The 21064-nt window shown below is 43.5% G+C and overlaps 1 protein-coding gene across 4 annotated transcripts in view; it reads left to right on the forward strand.

The window, feature by feature from the left end:
- The window catches only part of GALNS (galactosamine (N-acetyl)-6-sulfatase), a 46022-nt gene that overhangs the window by 4441 nt on the left and 20517 nt on the right, over nt 1–21064 (forward strand). For 2 of the 4 annotated variants that reach the window (XM_068693914.1, XM_068693916.1), the window contains exons 4-11: nt 681–783; nt 3531–3674; nt 5105–5171; nt 5283–5410; nt 6232–6371; nt 7584–7687; nt 13725–13861; nt 16511–16613. In XM_068693914.1, coding sequence (XP_068550015.1) covers nt 681–783; nt 3531–3674; nt 5105–5171; nt 5283–5410; nt 6232–6371; nt 7584–7687; nt 13725–13861; nt 16511–16613 — 926 coding nt within the window. The remainder of the gene's footprint in view (nt 1–680; nt 784–3530; nt 3675–5104; nt 5172–5282; nt 5411–6231; nt 6372–7583; nt 7688–13724; nt 13862–16510; nt 16614–21064) is intronic. The other 2 variants (XM_068693918.1, XM_068693917.1) reach the window with 1 other exon arrangement.

Genomic DNA, 21064 nt, shown 5'->3' on the forward strand with positions numbered 1-21064 from the left:
TGGTTTTCTGCCCGTTTCAGAAAGGGCACTTTTATAGCCCCATGGTGCTCCCAGGAAGGATTACCAGTACATAAAGTCTCTGGGTTGATTTTTGGTTCTGGAATGCCAGAAGCTGCGTGAGACCACGTGTGCTTGGGCAGGAGGCAGCAGCTGCGTGTTGCTTCACACACAGCTCGGCCATCTCCACCCTCCCCAAAAACACACCGGAGAGCTGCAGACTGGGAGAGACCTCATTTCTTTCAGCTCTTGCAGCCTGAGCAAGTTTGTCAATCGTTTCATCTAGGAAAAAAATGCCTTTGTTTTAGGAAATATAAGGCAAATTTGCAGAAGTAAAGACAGCTCCAATGGATGCCTAAAGCACTTGTTTTCTTTATGATCCTCACCCCTCTTTCTGCCCTATTCATGGGCCTTGCCTTCCTTCTGTGATAGCAGCTCCTTTTTTTATTGGTCGTGGTGTGTAAGCAGATGGAGATTTCCCTTTACTTGAGGCGTGTGTTTGCTGAATCAACTTTTCCTCTTCATCTCCTGGTCCGGGAAGACTTCCAGAGAGCGGTATTGCTGGAACTTCAAACTAATTGCTATTTCTGATCCAGAAATAATGCTTCTAATGATGGGTGGCCATGAGCTGTTTGCTGTAGTGCTTGTAAGAGACAGAAAGACTTCTTCTTTGTTTTACACAGCGTATACACCACAGGATATAGTAGGAGGAATCCCAGATTCTGAATTACTGCTTCCGGAGTTGCTGAAGAAAGCTGGCTACGTCAACAAGATCATTGGCAAATGGTAAACTTGTTTTAAGATCTCTTGCTTTGAGATTTCAGCACGTGTGTGTATGTATCATGAAAGAGCAGCAGGACAACCAGAAGCGCAGGAGAAAGCCTGTTTTGAAGTTCAGACATCTGCCTTTTGAAATTTGTGGTGGATCTTCCCCCCTGCTGTGATCAATTTCCAAACTGAGTGTTACCATTCCAAGTACACGCGTAGATCCGTGCTTATATATCAAGCCTGCGGCTCTTTGTGCTTTCATCCATGTACCACACTACTTAATTTTATCAAGAAGTGCCAAGATGTTTTCTGTTGGAACTTGCCTTCAGCACCTATGTGCTTTTTGTCTTTGGCAGGATGAGTGTATGGTACAAAAACAGAGATGCAGACGCTTGAGGATGAGCAAATTGATATCAGAGCTATGCTGAAGTCTGTTCACCTGCTGTAGAAGATCAGGGAGGGTAGGGAGGGACTTAATGAGGACAGCTGATACTTCTGGGTGTTTTAAAAGAACTAGAGGGCTGATCCAGTACTCTCTGAACGTTGTCCTTTGGTTTTATTGACTTGCGTGATAGTACGATAAAATCTTTGCAGATCTTGTGCAGTGGCCGCGAAGGATTGGGAAGGAAACGCCTGAGAGGTATTCAGATCAAACAAAGACCGAATTACCGGTGTAGTAGTTGAAGCTGGTACATTTGTAACATTCGAAATTCAGATGCGCTCGTGGGCTGTAATGGAATCCCACGGTGTCTGGAGGTCTCCGAACAGTTAATTCACAGTTTGGAACAGTGCTGTAATAAATAAATGTATAAATAGCAACTTCAAAACTACATAGACCCCTGACGAGTACTGCTTGGTTAACAGAGTAATTGTTAATGAAGAGGCTTCAGACGGGATTAGTACCAGGGGGATACTGTTTAGGAAAGTAATGGGATACATTTTATTTAGCAGTTTTGCTAACAAGTTAGAGAAGAGTGAGATTGAATTGTGGTTGGATTCACCCATGCTGCTGGAATTGGAAAGAAAGCAAACTAACCTAAGACAGTGAATTATTTATTACCACGAATCCAAACAGCAGAGTGGCCATGAAGAATCGGATCAGCGGGCTGAATGCAATAAGATGCAGTTCAGTGCTAATAAATGCAAATTCATACACCCAGGGAAAAGAAATAAACAACGCAAATACAGATTGGTTCCAGGCAGTTATTTGGAAAACAGCAAATCTGGAAGGACCTGCAGCTGTTAGCAAGCAGCAGCCTAAATATGGATGTGCAGTGTGCTATCATTACAGACCCAAGAACTGTTGTACCGGAGAGGACTGGGGAATGATACCGTGCAGCAGGAGTCTCTGGCAGTTGTGAACATCACCTGCTTCCCAGAAAGATGTTTAAAAGAAGAAAAAAAAAAAAAAAAAAAAGGCAGCGTGCAATAGTTAATTTGGAGTCGCATCCCAGCTCCCTGTAGAATTTTGGGGCTTGTAGAGATCTTAAAGTTTTCTGGCAGAAGATTTTGTATCTTTTTCAGCATCCCTTTTAAAAGCATCTCAGAGTGACAGTGAGTTCCATAGTTAAATTATACATTTGCAAGTCAAGTATTTTCCATGACCGTTTTAGAATTTGTTGCATCTATTTATTTTTGTATTGTAAAAGGGAGAGAACAATCCACCTTCTGTATCTCAGTAATTATTTGATACGTTTTTCATGTTTCTTCCTTTGTGAGTTCTCTTAGGGCTTTCTTAGAATATTTTCTCTTATTCCCTGTTCTTGTGGAAACAGCCAGGAATAGCTTTGTAGTATTGTGTATATAAATGAGGAAACAGGAGGAGAGTCCTGTACTGGAGATTTGCAGTTTTAGTTACATCACCAAGATACGATCATAGCTGGAATGATGATTATTTTATGCTTTAACTCATTTTGGAATAGCTCAAAATGACATCACGGATCGCTTTAGTTCAGGTAATGCATTTTATGTCCCTTATGTTCAGAAAGCGTGCAGGCAGCGATAGCACAGAACGGCCAGGTTGCGAATGCAGGCTTGTGAGTAGAATCTGCAATGATTAAAATAAACACTTGGGTACGAAGATCTCCTGGAGACTGAAAGGACGAGGACGGGCATTCTTTCTTTTCAAGACAGAGAATTTGCAGTTGAGAAGTTGGAGATTAGAAAGGAGTTTCAGCTTGAAGTTAGGGATGGAGCATTTTCAAGCAGCGCAGATGAATGCAGCTGTCATCAGGAGTAGCTAAATGTGCTTTAGGTTCACACGTGTGTGTAAAGAACTCGTTCTCATTTACATTCAGGTCTCTCTCTACCGTTTTGGCCACGTAAAGACTCCATAAAGGGAATGCAAATACAGCGGTATGTTTCATGAGTTTTCCCGTGTGTTTTTTTACAGCTTAGTGGTGTAAAAGTGACTTGTAGATCAGAATCCTCCACAAAACATTACGTGCAACTTTGCGGTGGCTTTGAGCAGCGTAGTCCATCAGTGCAGATCATCAAGACAGCATGAGAGAAGGCACCGAAAGAAGCAAATAACAGAAAACAGGCGGGACAGTAGGCTAAAATGGGATGCATGGGTCTGGCATGGTCTGCATGGGTCCGTTTGCAACAAGAAAGATCAAGACAATGCTCTGCAGTCATTTATTTAATTAAAATGCTTGAAGTTTTTCTTCTTGGGCAAAGATTGTTTTCTTGCATGCCATTCTGATGAGATTACGGCACTGAAGCAAAAAATAGAACTTAAATTCATCTATTTCTTTTGTTCCTAGGCATCTGGGCCACAGGCCCCAATTCCATCCCCTGAAGCATGGGTTTGATGAATGGTTTGGATCCCCAAATTGCCATTTTGGACCTTATGATAACAAAGCAGTCCCCAACATCCCTGTGTATAGGGACTGGGAAATGATTGGCAGGTAATTCAAGTTTTTTTCCAAACCGTTACCTCGTCGCTGGTAGTGCTGCTCTCCTTGCTCTCAGTGCTGATGCTGCTGTGTTGGAATACAAGTCCTGGCCCAGCAAACCCGTTTCAGTGAAAAAGTGTTGGCAAAAACAGAAGCTGCTCCAGAATCAGGCAAATTTCCAGGCTTGGTTGGACGGCCAGTGACCTCCAGGTGCTTCACCCCGAGCAGAGGACTTTCAGAGCATGTCACTTATTAAAAACATCCTGCTTCAGATGGGATTTAAGATGCTTCCTACTGAATGCCCCCTCTGCTCTGCAGCTCAGCAGTAAGCTGATGCAGAAAAGATGCTTGTAAAAGCTCATGAAACACAGAATGGCTCTTCAGAGTCCAGCACAAAGCTGATTTAATCCACTGTGCTCTGCAACAGCTACCTGCAGTGGGTACCTAGAGGAGGGATGTAAGAAAACAAACATGGAATTGTCTTTTTTTTATGTGGCTGTCCATCTTCCTGAACTGAAGGTTGTCTCCAGGTCTTCAAGTTTAAGAGCCACTGCTTAAGGATGGTCATTTCCATTGGAGCTAAGGCAGAAGGGGGAATACCTTGTGGAAAAATGCTCCAGGTAGATAGAAACAGGAGTCGGAGTGCCAAGACCAACCTGCAGGTTGCACACAGACCGTGTAGGGATTGTGGCTGCTCTAGAGAACCTCTCAGAGATGTTTGCTTATCCCGTTGTGCCCTAAAGGCTTCCTGTGATGATTTCATTCCACTACTTCTCTTGGAAACTGGTTCCTTTCTGTACTGAAAGAATGCTTTATTCCTCCTCTGCCTGTTTTGTAGTAACCTGTTGTCTGTTTGCCTAACACCATCCTAGGCTCCAAGCGTGCAGTATGTATGTACCACTCTCACCCATTTGGTTTTCTGCCTGGTGTCATCTCATTTCACATCCTATTATTCTCACGAGGTCTGCAGCCTGCTCTTCTTTGTGTAATTGGTGTCTGAAGATGCTTCCAGCACGACGTTCTCAGGGCAGCCCAAGTTCTGATTCCAGGGTTGCTCTATCTCAATGAAAGTTTTTGTGCTCTTCTGAAAATATCACATACCAAACAGCTCTCTATTGAAGGAGCACTGCCTTATACCCATGTTCTAATAGCTTAATATTGGAAAGCTAGTGTAGTGGCTCACGTTTGTCCAAATCTTGCAGTTGTGATTCATTCAAATCTGGCCATTTCACTGCTTTCTCCCATAAGAGAAAAATAAGATGACATTCTTTTAATTATCTGAAGAGAATTGGCTTATTATGTAAGTTATGTTTTCAACTTTTTGCTAAGTAGCAACAGTGCCTTGCTTGTATACGTAATGGGGGCAGGGGCAGCCTTTTTGTGTTGTGTATTCCTTAGGTTTTATTTTATATTTTTTTCTCTCTGATTCATTTTATCTTAAGATATTATGAAGATTTCAAAATCGATCTGAAGACAGGTGAAGCCAACTTGACTCAGATCTACCTACAGGTACCATTTATTTTGACCCACAATGACTTTATGCTTTTTTTTTTTTTTTTTTGGAGAGACTTAGATGGCAGAGGATGATTCTGTTAAATTCATTTTTACTGTTGTTTACAGGAAGCTCTCGATTTTATTAGCCGGCAGCAGGCCAGCCAGCAGCCATTCTTTTTATACTGGGCAATTGATGCTACCCACGCTCCTGTTTATGCCTCCAAACATTTCCTGGGCTCTAGTCAGAGAGGACTGTAAGTCTTGTTTTTGTGTGTTTTGGTGGTTTTTGTTTATTATTATTTATTTTTTTATTTATAATTAATATCTCATGCTGGAGAAATGGAAAATCTAGGCTGCATTCATTAGATCCAGCTATATAGATCGGTTCTCAAAAGTGTGGGCTGAAGTACATGACGATATATATTAGTTAGTGAGAACTTTGGTTCTTTATTTTTGCTATAATCTGAAATGAAGATCATGAGACCGAAATGGAGGAGAGAAATCTAAGCTCCTTTGCCAGTTGTGTGAATAATGAAGTGCTGTATGTGGCATAGATGAAGTTTTGGAAACCCTTTGTATGGTTTGTGCCTGTTGTAAAAACTTATAAATCAGAGGGGCGAGTAGAAAAGCATGCACGAAAAATGCAGTTTACAGAAGGCAAGAGTAGCTCTGTAGGTACTGTGAGCCTTGCTTCTGAGAGCGTGATTTCAAACCAGCATCTAGAAGAAAAATGGTGTAATTTGCTTCAAGACAACGGCAAAGTGGCGTTGCCTATATCTGAGAACTTTATAGCTAAACTTTTCTCCATTGCTGGTCTCTGTCCAAGCGTGGCTCAGATCTGAACAAATTCTGACTCCTAGTATCCAGGAGAAGTGGCTCCGTACAGGAAAGAGGTTTTGCAGTGACCCTGGCAAACTTTATTAGGGTACCTGATGCATATGAGAAGTATTTCCTTCTGCAGGCCAGGTGTAAATTGTGTTCACTAAAAGCATCATGGCTTATTGCAATACATTATGCTGCATCAGACTTTTATTCTTCTCTTGCCTTTAATGTTTTTCATCTACTTTTGCCTCAGATATGGGGATGCCGTACGGGAAATTGATGATAGCATTGGAAAAATCCTAAAACATCTTCAAAAGCTTGGTATCAGTGAGAACACTTTTGTGTTTTTCACCTCTGATAACGGGGCTGCTCTCATTTCAGCTCCTAAACAAGGTGAGTCTCGAATGAACAAACCTGGACTGGGATTGTGAAATCTAGGTTTATATTTCCATGTGTGAACAGGGGGATGGAAAGAGACCTGTACTTGTTTTTTGTTTTTCTTTCCTTATCCCCTGTGCAGTCAGGAGAAGCCTCAAAGTTCAGAGCTCTCATGTTTAGAGTTAGCCTGAGGGATCTATTTATGTTCATTACTTCTGGCCACTGGTGGAGGAGGAAACCTTGGCCAACTGGACTTTGGCGTAACCCGGTGTAGCTGTTCACCTGTGTGCATTTCTACTTCATGCTCCTCTGTCAGGGGGTGAATGTTTTTTTTTTCATTTTATTTAGGCCCACCCAGGCACAAAAACTTCACAGGATTTTTATTCTCCAGCTGCCAAACGCATATCTGAACTTTCTGAGTAATTACAGTTTGAGTCTCTCCCTCTTTAGATCTCCTGAAAAATCATCAGGAAGAAATAGTATTTTTATTTTCTTCTCACGTTTTCCTTTGTTTAAATGATTTTTTTTTCTCTCAGAGTCATTGCAAATTGATTTTATAACCCACTCTCTTCTCTTTGGAGGCAGGCTGTCTAGTGGTTATTAGACCACAAAGCAGGGAGTATCCTGAGTCCTGATTTCAGCTGAGCCACTGCGTTTGACTTTGTGTGACCTGGAGTCAGTCACTGCCCTTCCCTGTTTGCTCTTCAGTAAGCTCAGCTGTAAGAGTGGCTTAAAAACACCAATATTCTTGCAAAAAGAAATTCCTAGCTCTGAGAGGGAAACATTCAGGGAATGTATGACTTATTTTTTTCATTCTCGTATCTGCATCTCATACTGGTCTGGTACTTTAAAAGGTTATGGAAAAAAAAAAATACTATTTCTTCCTGAAAGTGTCAGATTTCATCTAGTTACAAACAGCAGTTAACATCCATACAGGGAAGGAAAATGCTGCAGTCTTATCTGTTTGTTTGTTTTGTTTTGTCTTTGTCCAGCTGACAGCAAGTTGTGTTTAATTGTCAAGTTTCTTTCTGTGCTGAAAAGACACTCTTAAAATTCATCAGAAAGGAATATTTAAAGAAAACAGCTCTGGACGTCTTATTTGAAGAAGGATTCGTGCACAAATGAAAACTCATTTAAAACTAGCTTAAAATTGTTGTAGTTGCCAGTGTCCCTTTGAAATGCGTTATTGGCATATCATGGGTTTTTTGGTTTTTCTTCTTTCTCTAGGAGGAAGCAACGGACGTTTTCTCTGTGGCAAACAAACCACCTTTGAAGGTGGCATGAGAGAGCCAGCGATTGCTTGGTGGCCTGGACATATTCCTGCAGGAGGGGTGAGTTATCTGCTTTTAACGATTCCCATCAGTCGTGAGTGAACTGAAATGAACGGAAAGGTTCCTGCTGGACTCAGTGGGCTTTGGATCTGACTTTTAATGTCCAGCCACTTGCCTAAATAAGGAGCTGAATGCTACCCCTCGAGAACAATGCCATTTCTGTTCATTAGCACAAATTTGCATCGCGAGTGTCTGTGATCAGCACTTCTGTGAATACCACACAGCCTGTCGTTTTGTCCTCGTGGTCGAAACCCTTTACTCTTCTGGACCACAGTGTTTTAGCGGGTTACATAGCTGAACAAGTAGAAGTATAAACACAGAGGCGTGTCCCAGTGTGCAGCAGGAGTGTGGTGAAAATGCACTCTCTGTGCTTTGAAGTATCAAGTGATTTGACCCTTGCAGCTCTTGCTTTGGTGTTCAATAAAAGTTCCTCTCGGGGAGGTCTAGATACCAGAATATTGCTCTTTCCTGCCTGTAGACAAATTCAGATATGATCCCTTCAAAATAATCCTCTGGTGGTACTACCAGCCTCTCTCGTCCCAGTTCTCATTAAAGAAAGATGCAATCAATTCTTCTGCAGGGAGGGTTCGTAGTAAATAACACAGATTCCCTCCCCTTTGTGAGCACCTCTCATCCCCGAAGAATGTGATACTTCATTAACTGGGCACTGTGCTTAAGATTGCAAACTATTCATAAATAAAACATTTATTTTTCTGAGTTGCATTCCTTTTCAGTGGGTTAATTGAGTCAGGATAATGATAATTTATCATTTGCATTTAGGAGAATACCGTCAGATATCATAGATCTGCAGCAGAGGGTACGGGGGTAGTTAGGTTTCATCGCTTTTTAGAGTCCACAAAACCTACTAAGGATATTTTATTATTTTTTTAATTTGAAATGAAAACAATCTTTTTGTTTAAATTTAAACATTTCCATAAAGTCTTTACAAGCCAAGTACAACAGCCTTGGGCTAGCATATGAGAACATGAAACTGAAGCCGACTGTTTTGTTTTCCATGTCCAAACTGAATAATGTGCTAAAAGTAAACATGCATTATAAATGAGGACAAGTAAATACCAAATTTTTAAATTCTTTCCATTGTAGTAACGCTAATGGTAATTAGGAACATGAGCAGAGAAATCCGTGTGCCTGTTCATTTGCTGACTGTAACTTGCTGGTACCACTCTTACAGGTAGTCTTTTGCACGTAGGCAGAGTGTAGCAGACGAAGCTTTGCGTGGTGAGAAACCTTCTCGGTAGCTTGGTGTGATGCATGGCTTCCTGCTTGAGGTTACAGCTGAAGCTGCTCTCTGAATTTCTGTGAAACAGTCGTTTCTGTGCAGAGCTGACGTGTCTGCATCTGCAGATGGACTTGACCAGGGCTGTGCTGTGAGGACCACGTGCATGCTCAGCGGGCTGGAGAGCGTGCGTAAGGCTCATGGGGCACGAAATTCCCTCCTGCACCACCGTTGGTATCATCTTTGGCACTTAAGCATGTGCTTAACTCCAAATTCTTCCTATCCTGGGCTCCAGTTTGTGCCTGCCAAGTGCCTGCGTGTGCAGGTGTTCGGATCCCAGGTGTCCTCTTGGACTTGGCTCACGTACCCCGGGAAGCCTGTTCTGAATTGTGGCCCTGGGATGCGCTGCTTTGCTCCGAATTGAACCCCCAGTGTGATGCTCCTAATAAGAAAATATGTAACAGCTACTTACATGTCTTTTCTGCTTGTATTCTTGCTGTCGAGGCTCCAGCAGTGATACCCACAGCAGCATTGACTGCAGGTGAGAGGTATGGCATTGCTTCTGTGAAATAGTTTTTGCTTCTCTAGCATGTAGGGTGCCTGGGGTTGCCGCTTCTTAATCTCCTCTTTGGACCTAGTAAGTGAGGAGTCGTGTTTGCTAGTGCATTTCTGGCTTCTTTTTGATATCTTATGGAGTCTGTCGCTTCAATACCTTCTTGACTGCGAGTTAAAACTAGTCTGTCTAAGTGGTGTGTAGTCCAGGTAGCTGTAAAACGTGGAAAAACTGCTTCAAAGCGCCTCGTTGCTTTTTCTTCTCAAAAGAGTTGATGGAAACGAAGGGTTGGGTGCCCCGAACCAGGGTGGAAGCACAGAGCTGCTCAGCCCTGCCAGCTGCAAAGCTTGAAGGGTCAGCTCATCCCTCCTGCGCTGGGGCTGCTCCATTCCAGCCACGGGGAGATTTTGGAGCCACGGAGATTTTGGAGAGCAGGCAGTGGGCCAGCCCCCATTTCAGCTGGCACAGCTGCAGCCAAAAAAAAAAAAAAAAAAGAGAATTTTGAGGCCAGTGAAATCCAGTTATTGGCTGGAAGGCTCATCCTGCTGATGGGACCTGGCCGCCTGGTAATAATCTCATTGATATATTTATGTTTTGTTTTGTTGCTGTTAAAGGGTGCGTGAGTTTATTTGATGTAAGGAGCACCTTTTTACATAAACAAAAGGTCAGGTGGCAGGACTGTGAGCACTTGACAGGGTATCGATAGAGGGGAGGATAATTGGTGCAGTCGGCTGACTTGCAGTTATTTTGGGGAGAGGGATGCCTCGGGAGCCTGTGTTGCTCTTGGCATCAACATTGAGTTAATTCTGGTCCCCCATCAGGAATATTTATTCGCACACAAGCAGCCTTTCTGCAGTTTCTTCCTCGGCTGTGTTTTCCAGGTGAATTCACAACAAATCAGCATTTCAGCATTCCCCGCATCACATCTGCCTTCTGGAAGGATCCAGCTGGAAAAAAAAAAAATAAAAAAATCATATTCTGTTGGTATTTGAATCCTCCTCCTCCTCTTTTCCCTCGCCCTCCTCCCCTTCCTCTCTCGTGCCTGCTTCCTGAAGGAGAAAAGAACATATCAACCCAAAGACAGCATTGCAACCTTTTCTTCGCTATCTCCCATGGGGCGCAAATTGAAATTGAATTAGACAGGGATATCAGGTCTGCTCGCTGTGATAACTGTAAAAGGATTTTATTTAAAAACACCCTGACATTTGTTCACCCAGTTTCAAATATTTAGCTTTCCTCCTTTCCATTCCTGGCGGGGGCGACTTTATTAATTGTCGCCTTTGATTCAGAGTTAAAGCTTGAAAGCACTGATAACAGCAGTGGTGACTATTTCTTCTAGCGACGTGGCCCACAGCAAAAGGATTTCATTTTCTTAAAGACGTTATGTGTATACTGAGAGTTTATTAAAAAGAAGGGGGGGAAGCAGGGGGGAAAAATCCGTTCTTACGTGCGTAATACCGGCTGTTTCTCACTGATACGAGCAATATCTGATCTCACTCTTTTTTTTTTTTATATATTATTTATTTTCTCTGGGCTGTTGCCCTCTCTGGATTTTTATTTTTCTTTAAGAAAAGAAAAAGGAGGAAAAAAAAAAAAAGGAAAGGCAACTAGAATGAAAGAGCACTGTTGACAGGAGAAAATGGTAATTTTTTTATTTTTCTCTGAAAATACTTCAAAGTTTTATATAAATATTAACCTTTTTCCCCACCCATTCCTCAGCGTGCTGCTGCAGAGCACAGATAAATCCAAGTGGCTGTGGCATGGGCATTTAATTTCCTTAAGAAGTTTTCTCTGCTTCATGGAAAAATGTTGTCTGAGACCAGAAACGTAATTGGATGATTAAAGAGAGTCATCTACATCTGGTTATGGTTAATAAGGGCCAGTACAAGAAGACTGGGGTGGCCCCGCAGGATCGTCACAGCGCGCTCTAGAAATTAGGTGATATTAGAGGCACGAGTCTCAGGTCAGTGATTGCCTCTCGCCGCTTGTTATCAGAAGATTGAGGCGAGGGAATGGGGTGACAAGAAGAAAAGTGCCTTTTGGATTTGCCGTCTAAATTGCGAGAAGCCTAATTACAAAAAGTCTCGGGCACCAGCCTGCCTGTGCCTGGCGTGGCAGGAACCAGGCGTGTGCCGGATCTGCTCCTTATTAGGCTCCGAGCTCTGCATATGGTGTTCTGCTGACCCCACGGCTCTCCTAAGACATGCTTGGGGGAAATTAGCCAGCAGATGAGCCTACGAGGGACTGAGCATCTTAGCTGAGACCCTGAGCTCTTGTAATCCCCTTTGACTTCAGGCAGAGAGAAGCGCTGCCAGCACCAGTGCCTCCTGAAGCTGTCCTGCTGGGAAAGGAGCAAGCTGATTTTTATTTTTTTTTTTTAACATGTATGCACTGATTTGTAGGATTTCATTCTTTTCTGAGCACGTGCCCAAGAGGAGTCTGTGTAAGGAGACAGTGGCAGGAGCACGCAGCAGTGTCTGTGTCCCGTGGATGATCCAGCCAGCTTCGGTTCAGTTTGGTTACCCCCTGGGGGGCTCTGTTCTGTTTCTTCCCCCACAGCTGTAAATCAGAAGATCCCAATCCTCTTCTGCACATGCAAAGAGAGAATTTCATGTGTACATCTGCTTCTTGTGAGGGATCTGTGGGTTCATCTCTGCTCCTTGCTGCCTGATGCAGCAAGGCCCATGAACGAGGCTTAACTTTTAATTCCCAAGACCATTGATCGGGGTCCGCTGATCCAGCTGCCTTCCTGGGTGAGGCTTTTCGTGGTCAGGGCTTCCTCTTGAGCTTTGAGCTTTGCACTCGGATTGCTTCGTAAGGGTTGTGAAAGCATTCTTACATGCAGCTTTAATATCGTGTGTTTCTGCCAACACTTTTTGATGAATGAAAGCCATTACGGTTTGAAATTGCTGTAATCAAGTAATGTGATATTGTAATGTTAAACTTGTAATCAGTTCCCTGCGTGTTGCTCTCTCCAGGTTTTTTTAACTTGCTAATTCTTCCTTTAAGTGTTCATTTTGTTCAGCCCAGCCCCTTAATGAAAGGCTTAGTATCCCAGCAAAAATAGCATTTTCCCCTTTTTTTTTTTTCTCTAGAGCAAGGGAAACAACGTCTTGCCAATATTCATTTATCACGTTATCAGTTGTTATCATTTTCTAATAATTAGTATCAGCCTCCAGGCTGGGGGGTCTGTTTGTGACTAGAGAGAGGATTCAGAGATAAAAAGACTTTGATAGTCTCAGCGTCGTAATGTTCACACTGCCATTAGCGAGGCTGCTGGTAGGACTTGGATTTCACTCAGAATGTGCTTCTGAACTTCCAGATGTGAGCTCGTATCAGATGGCTTCTTGTCTCCGAACAAGTGGTGTGGCTGCAAAGGCTCTTTTCATGTCACATCTTGTGCTGGTGCATCCTGGTGCTAAACATGCTTGCTCTTGCTCTTGATTTGAATGTATCTGCTTCCATTTACTGTGTCGCTGGCTAATTAAACATTCTGCTGCAGATAACTGTAGCGTACCCCAAGGAGGATGGGAGCAAAGCTTCAGAAAGAATCAGAAGAGAGTTTTAGGTTTTTAAAACATAAATAAGACCAGAGAGATAAGTATGGCTTCCAATTAAAGCAAAAACAAACAGGAAAACAACAACAACAAAAAATCGTTGTAAATCTCCTTTGGAGCCAAAACCAGATGTTTTTTCTCCCTTATTAAAATATATACTAAAAATACCACAACTTTATAGTTCTCGAATTGTTGGAAATGGTTTGCAGATGAAGTCATTGGGCTCTTTTTGTTGTTATCCATCTATCCTTGTGCTTTCTGCAAACCCTCTCAGGGTATTTTGGACTACAGAGATGATCTGGTGAGGGAACAAATCAAGGACTTTTTTTTTTTCTTTTTTTTCCTTGTTTTAAATGTTGATTTTTCAATTCACAAGTGACTCAGAATTTGCTAAATGAGGTTGAACTCTGCAAAAAGATGCTCTGGTAGGTGGCCACATGGAGAGAAGTGAGAAGAAAGAGAAAAACGAAACAAAATGCAAATGCTTTTTGGAAATGAAGACATATTAATCATCTCCTTTCGTTTTTATTTTAATGTGAGGTTTGCTGGTGACTGCAGAGGGAGGTATTCTTAAAAGATGCTTAGCAGGAAGGATCAGGAAGCAATACTGCTGCTTGGGAGGAAACCAGCCTCTCATTATGGCTTTTACCGAAGGTCTTTTTGCAAAAAGCGTTTCTGTTGATGTTTCAGGTCAGTCATCAGCTGGGCAACGTGATGGATCTCTTCACTACCAGCCTCTCCCTGGCGGGTCTGCAGCCTCCGAGTGACAGACAGATTGACGGCATCGACCTTTTACCTGCCATCTTGCAGGGCAAGCTAATTGACAGGTTGGTTACGAGCCCAGAGCTACGACCCTTGCCTCCTAACTGAAGTGGTGCCAAAGTTTGGATTATTTAAAAAAAAAAATAAATTTACAGGAATATTTAATAAGCTGAGCTGACACATATTTGCTCCTACTCAGTGAAGTGAGGTAGCACCAGAGATTTACCCTGTGAATTAATCCTCCGCTGGAGCAAGCGGAGGTGACATTTCCTGACACGCAGCGTATGCCATTCAGTGGAGGCTGGGGACAGATGCAAATGTCAGGGGGTTAGCAGGGATCCCTGAAACAGCGTATGGCAACAAGGGAGATAGGTCTGGGAACTGTAGCCAGGGTAGGGGCAAAGATATCATTTTTAATACTGGAAAAAACATCCAAGAGTTTGCTGGCTCTTTGCAGAATATAATTCCAGTTTGAGAGAGGTTGAAGTTAAAGGCTGGGCTGCTGCAGGTGAGCCAGAAGCCCACCTCTTCCCAAGGTCCTGGTTCTTTGGTTGCTTTTAGAATCAGAGAATCATTCAGGTTGGAAAAGATCTCTAAGGATATATTCGGATTAGAGACCTGGGATCTTTATGAGCATGGAGGAGTGCTGTCAGCAGTTGGGTAGAGGCGCTAAGATTTGACAGCAAATATCCTCAATGCCCTCTTTGAAAGGTTTGGAGGTCAAGCGAAATCTTTTAGTTCTGATTTTGGTAAGTAATTTGGCACCCTGGAGATCTGAATACAAACATATTCTTTGTCTGTGACACAACAAGGAAACATACACATGCAAAACATTCTTTTCTTTGTTGGATGTGAGCCTTTGTTCCATAAAATTCCTCTTTGTCTGTTAAAGCAAGAAATATGTGCCAGTTACCTGAGAGTTTGTCCAGTGGCTGCTAGGAGGTGTTGCGTGTTCCTCAAACACAGCCTATCACCATCTTTACATCCGAAAGTTTGTGGAGCTGCTGTGTCTTATAAAAAAGAATTTCACTGCAGCCACCGATCTCTTGCAGCAGTGCCATTTGTGTTACAATAATAGTCACTCAAGGGCACGATAGCTTGCTTTTTTTTTCCCCCCAAGACCTGAATGGGAGGTCACAATTCCAAGAGCCCCCAAAACGTTGCAGAGGATGCAGTTGTAGTGTTGTTTTTGTTTATTTGTTTGGTTTTTGTTTGTTTTGTTTTTAAGTTTTAAAAGGTTAAAGCAATCAATGAAAAAGAAGTTGGTAACAACTGAATTTTGAGTATAAGGTGTAAGCCTCTTTCAGAGATGGATTTTGATGGATTTTTTTTTTTTTAAACGCAAACCTAACCCCCACACCTTCAGTTCCATGGGTACTTACAGCTTGTCACACAATCAGTATTTATGGCAATGAAAAAGGAGACTAATGTGTTTTCAAGCGTGGCATATTTGTTTGGACACTTTATTTTGTTAATGGGCCTGGTTTAGATCAGGTTCTGCATTTTGTCACGTTTATCAAGCAGTCTTTATTTCACAGGCATTTCAGGTTTTAGGATGCAGGACTGGGCACTGTGAGCAGCAGCATTTCCCCTTTCTTCAGGAGCAGTTCCTGCTGACAAAGGACAAAGGCTCATTTTTTGTGCAAGGAACCTGCAGGGGAGGCCACGATTTTGCAATAGAAGAGATCTAAGGCCACTCCTGCCGTTCAGACGTGGAGATTTTAATCTTATCTTGTGTGTAGGGACTGTTTTTTTTTCAAGGTGGCATCACCAGAGAGGAGTTCTTGCTTAGTGCCATCTGAATCAAAGACGAAGATGTCTGCCCTTACCACCGTGATAAGCAACTTTGTGGTCTCATCCTGTCAAGCAGCTGGAGAGAGCGATGTCTGATGTCCTTGTGTGATGAGCTGCAGCACCAAATCAAACCTCTTTCCTGCAGATAGCCCATTTCTGTAAAATTTTGTACTGTTCCCTCAAAAAAACGAGAGCACGTTATTAGGAAAACCAACGAGAGTGGTGCTGGGATGCCCAGGTAGTGCCCGTACTTGGGTGCAGACTGTGCTCTGCACGGGGGATCTGTACTCAGGAGAACCGTAGGGAAGATTTTGGAGCTTTCAGTGATGTGTTTAGGTGATGCAAAGGGAAGATCAGGGAAAGCAGACGGACAGGAGTTCAGTGTGGCTGGCTGCCAGTTTTTTTCACATGGGATTTTTCTGAGCTGACACCCGGAGCAGGTCAGCAGCTGGTGTCCTCCCCAGCCATCCTGCCTGTCTGACAGGAACAGCATAGATCTTGGTGTTGCCATAAAGAGGAGTCTAAGCATTGCATATTCTGTGAATCCCTGTGTTGTTTTCTTTTTTTTTTCACTCTCTGGCAGACGCACGCCACTTCTGAGACATTTGGTGTTTAAATCGGCGTGCTCTATAGGAAATAACAGGGTCTGATAGTTCAAGGATTAACAATCACTGGCAGCCAAGCTGTATAATGTTTCATTCTTGCGCCGTGTGAGCTCTCAACTTGATGAACACTTTAAAAAATGTTAATTGAAAACCTTGCAGTGGAGACTATTAGGAGGCAGCCTGTTTCTGACTGATAGCTGGATCGGAAGTCAGACGCCGTTAAAGTGTTTGTCTCCCTTATCAGCAAGGCTGCGGCGGCAGCTGCCCAGGCCCGGCGTGTTGGTGTTTCTCATGCAGTTCTGCTCTCCCTTGCAGGCCCATATTCTATTATCGTGGCAACGAGATGATGGCCGTGAGAGTCGGGCTTTACAAGGCTCACTACTGGACCTGGAGCAACTCCTGGGAGGAGTACAGCAAGGTAACAGGACGCTGCCCCTTGTCTCGTTCCTTCTCCCCTTCCCTGCTCGTTCTCCTGGGGGGAATAACCATTTACAGAGGAGTTTTAAATTGGGGGATGTCACAGAGCTCTTGCAAAACATCCTTTTATCGACAGCCTCTGAAGAGCTACCAGATCTAATGGTACTGGTGTCACCAGCACCCCAATACTGAAGTCAGAGACAAACAGAGGAAAATGAGCAAAGTCTTGAGTTGTTTTATGTGGCACTCTCTTTTAGCAGCACTTAAATTTCCTTAATGTTAAGCTTCTTTCCCTGCTGAATTCTGAACTTCCATGTGTATCCTTACAAAGTCTGGAAGCAAATTGGTCACGTACCTTGCAATATCTGCTGAAAAAGACTGAGTGTGCCCTGAACTATCCAAATGGAGTAAGGCTGTGATTTGTGGTTTAATTTTGTTTGTTTGTTTTGGTGTTTGCTTGGTTTTTGTTCCTTTTTCCTAAATGGGAAAAGGAAAGCTGTAGGGACCATGCAGTGGAAAGAACAGCAGTCACTGAAAACAGTAGAGTACATGTGTTTAATCTATTACCAGCACTCTTTGCAAGCCCATATCACTCTAGAAGATGTTTTATATTTTGTTTGCCAAGTAGGCACTGCTTTTGTAATTTCCTCGCTGATCTTCTCACAATTAGATGTTAAGCGCCGTTATTTTTCTTCTTTTGTGTCTTTCTTGCCTCAGACTTGGGTACTAAACTCTGGGGCATTTCTTGAAAGGCAGGTTCACACATGTGCCTTGCTGATTATACCGTTAGGCATGAGCTAAATGCATTATGGCACAGCTCTCAGCAATTTTGACAGCAGGCCGGTATTGGGGAGGAATTGTTTGTATGATTTATTTTTTATGTCTTTTTTTTTTTTTTTTTTTTTTAACTTACGGTGGTTCCTCAAGGCATCACAGGTGCAGAAATAAGTGCTGATGACATTTGTAGATGTAAAAGTGTGTGGTTTCATTGGGAAGTCCTGGAGGTGGAAGGAAGCACCAGCTCCGAGGGAATCATTTACACTCAGGGCTGTAAACGTGTGGGTTTGTCTTTTTAGGACTGCATTGCTCCGGGAGTCAAAGTTTTGTTTTACATGGAGTAGGAAGGAAAGTTGACTCAAAAATGCCTTGCACGCTCTGTGTCAATGCTAATACTGCCTGGCTAAAATGAGATAATGTATTTGTTGAGGTTTGTACGTGAGCAAAACCCATGTGTCATATGTGGAGGATTTTCCTGGGTGAGAGCAACTGGGAGCTTCTCTGTTCGTGTGTATGGGTGTAGGAATGGGCTCAGGCATGCTTTTCCCATGTGCCTGGAAGATAATGTCACACATGACTAATTGCTTTCTGTTGTAATATATGCACAAACACACACCTACACACCTAGTTTGGAAATAAATAAATGCCTGCATTGATCCGAGCTTATTTGTAGATGTCTGGGTATGTGTGTGGCTGTGATAATGGGGAGCGGTTCCTCATCTCAAAAGCTCTCCTCCTGCGAGAAATGGCAGTTGTGCAATTAAGGAATATTTATTTCTTTCTGAGTCTTTGTTTAACTGCTGTCTGATAAAAGTCAGCAATTATACTGTACATCAGAGAGATGATTAAAAATTCACTTGCTTTCCTGCAGCTTGTATCACATGTGGTTGATGCGGGTAAAATTGGAGCACATTAGTGGACAGACCAGCCATTAACAACACGCAGAGGAAGCTGAGGCTGAAATTTGTTCCAATTCTCCTCGTGTCCTCGAGCCATTAATTACAAGCCTCGCAAGTTTAAAAATAGAAATAAATCAGAATGCAGAGCAGTTCCACAGTTCTGAGCCTTGGTTGAGGAGTTTTGTAATCTCACCTTGTGATACGGTTGCCTCTCTTAGTGCCTTGTGTTCTCGGCTGTTTTGGTACTGGATTAAATTATTCTGCCAGAATCAAAAAGGCCGATTTGTTCGCTAACCAGTGAGTTTCTTTTGACCAGTAACTTTTGACCAGTGGGTTTCAATCCATGCACGTTTGGCATTAGAAATCCTGCCTGTCGTCAGGTTTGCCCTTCGATAAATTTGATTTGCCATCCCATTAGAACTCCACCTAATGAGGCCTCGTTAGTTGTGTGATCTTCATGGGTGCTTCCCTCGGCGTGAATCCAGTTTAAAGATTTATTAAACTTTCAAATGTAAAATTCTTCCTGTCCGAAGGGTCCCAACTCAGAGCTGGGATAAATAGCCGTATCTGGTTGGCATGTCAGTCGTTTGGAAGAGGGCTGGAGTTGGCCAGATGTGTCAAAACAGCTGTCTGCAGTTTTTTTCAAGGTTTGTTTTATGGGTAGTTGAGTATCTAATTATTTTGACGGATACAATGCACGTTTTAGCCAAACCTCCTTTTGCTTTCAAATTCCCTTGTTAATTGGCAGTGTGGGAAATCGGTGATTGATACAGACATCGTGCGCTGGTTTTAATCCGTGCGTTGTGCATTTTTGTGTGACTTTTAGATGAGATTATACCCTGAAAGCATCCAGAATCACATTTTCGTGTTGATATTGGAAAAATGTGAAATTGTTGCATGCCCTGGGTCCGAGCACAGTCGTGTCAGTTTAGGACTACCAGGCCTTTCAGGATTAACTAGAAAGAACGTGTGCAATGTTGGCCTCTAACCTGAAAGCTATGCGCTCAAATGTGGTGTAAGTTCATTAAGTAATAAACTATGTATGTACAAATAAAAACTCGACCAGGGAGAAGCAGCTTATAGAAAGTAAAGCCTTGGAAAGCATAACAGGCATGTGAATACTTCTCTCTATATGGCACGTGGAGTATTTACATTGGAAAGGTCCCACACGAGCAGTGCGCAGGTTTACGGTCGTCCTAGACTCCCATGACATTAGCGTGCCCTTACTGGTCTGCCTTATGGCTTGGGATTAAGATCTGTTATCTTTCACGAAGCTGAAGTGTGCTGTTCTGTTCCTCCTATTTCTTATTTTTTAACCCCCAAGCAATGTTTCCTAATTGACTCCTCTCATAAGCTCTTGCAGTCTTTCTCAGTGCTGGAGGATGCCCTGGTGCCATCTTTCCTGCTGCCTTAACGGGATTACTTGGGCAACTTGCGTGCTTGAATGGTTTGTCTCCTGGAAGCATGAAGGGAACGCTCATCAAAAGTCAGAGTAAGCGCTCTGTGGGGCATTGTTCCAGCAGATTTTGGGACAGGTGCGTCCTCCAGTGCTCAGGAGATACAGCAAATGACCACAGCTGTACCCTGGCTTCACACTGCACCCTGGCAGAATTCAGTGATGTGATCGGTCTTTTCGCAGCACGGGGCAGAAGGGAACACAGAACTAAGGATAAACCCAGGGAGCTCCCCTCCTGTGCAGCACAAGACATGTGAGCCTCTTACTGGGGTGCAAAGGGGGTGACAAATAACGTGTGTGGACCTGGTGTTTCATGCCCTGCTGTTTTATCGCTGCTGGTGCCCGCAGCGGTGATGCTGGGTGCACAGCTTCCCGTTCCTAAACTGATTGCTCAGGGTTTTCATTGTTTTGTCCAGCTGATGGAAGGGAGAGGGACGTTTGATCGTCCTTGTTTGGATACCGGGACCTGAAAGAGGAAAAACTGGATGTTCTCTGTGGCTTTACCCACGAGCCAGCAGAAGAAAGGAGATCTCCTCTCTACCTGCCGCAGAGATTATCCAGCAGAGAATAGCTCTTGTGCCTTCCACGAGCAGTGATGCACGAAGGAAAAAAAGTAAATTAAAAAAAAAATCGTGGTAAAAGCCCCCTGGTTCATTGGAGAGTGGCTGATAACATCAACCTTGCTGCCGTCAGCTGAGGATCTTGTTAGTAGCCGACAGCGATTTTTCATAAGGGCCCCTGTGTCTGTAAGTGCTTGGGGTAGGTGCCGGTGAGAAGACCCCATTGTTTTAATGTGAAATGCCAACGGGGTTATTCCTGCACGGTCTGTCTGATTGCCCTTCTCGTCAGCGTGAAGGGATCGATAAAGCCTTTTCTGCGAGGGGGATGTGAAGTCAAGTAGAACCTCACAAATAATGACATTTGATTGTGGTCCTCCGAGCGCAGGAGCTGGCCATTGATCGCTTCTGCTTGGAGGCTCGCCGATCTGCCCATCTTCTGGGGGCTCTTCCAGACGGTTAACACATTAGGAGCAATTTTTGTTCGACAGGGTTGAAACTTGGCAGTCCCGCTCGGAGGTGTCTGGTCGGTCAGAGCTCCGGCCTGCGAGGCTTTCGCTGGGAATTGCCAGGGGAGTGAGAGCGGCCGCTTCCCAGCGCCGTGGCGAGCAGCGAGAAGCAACGTCCCTGGCTTTAATTAACTGTTCTCTCCCTCTGATATGAGCACAGCTCTGCAGCTCCAGGTCTCGTGTGGTGGGACGAGGAGACACGAGCAGGAGACGGACCCCGGATTTGCTGCGCTGCTGTCGAAATCCGCAGCCGC

This window comes from Anas acuta, chromosome 10 (assembly GCF_963932015.1).
Source record: "Anas acuta chromosome 10, bAnaAcu1.1, whole genome shotgun sequence".
Classification (NCBI taxonomy): Eukaryota; Metazoa; Chordata; class Aves; order Anseriformes; family Anatidae; genus Anas; species Anas acuta.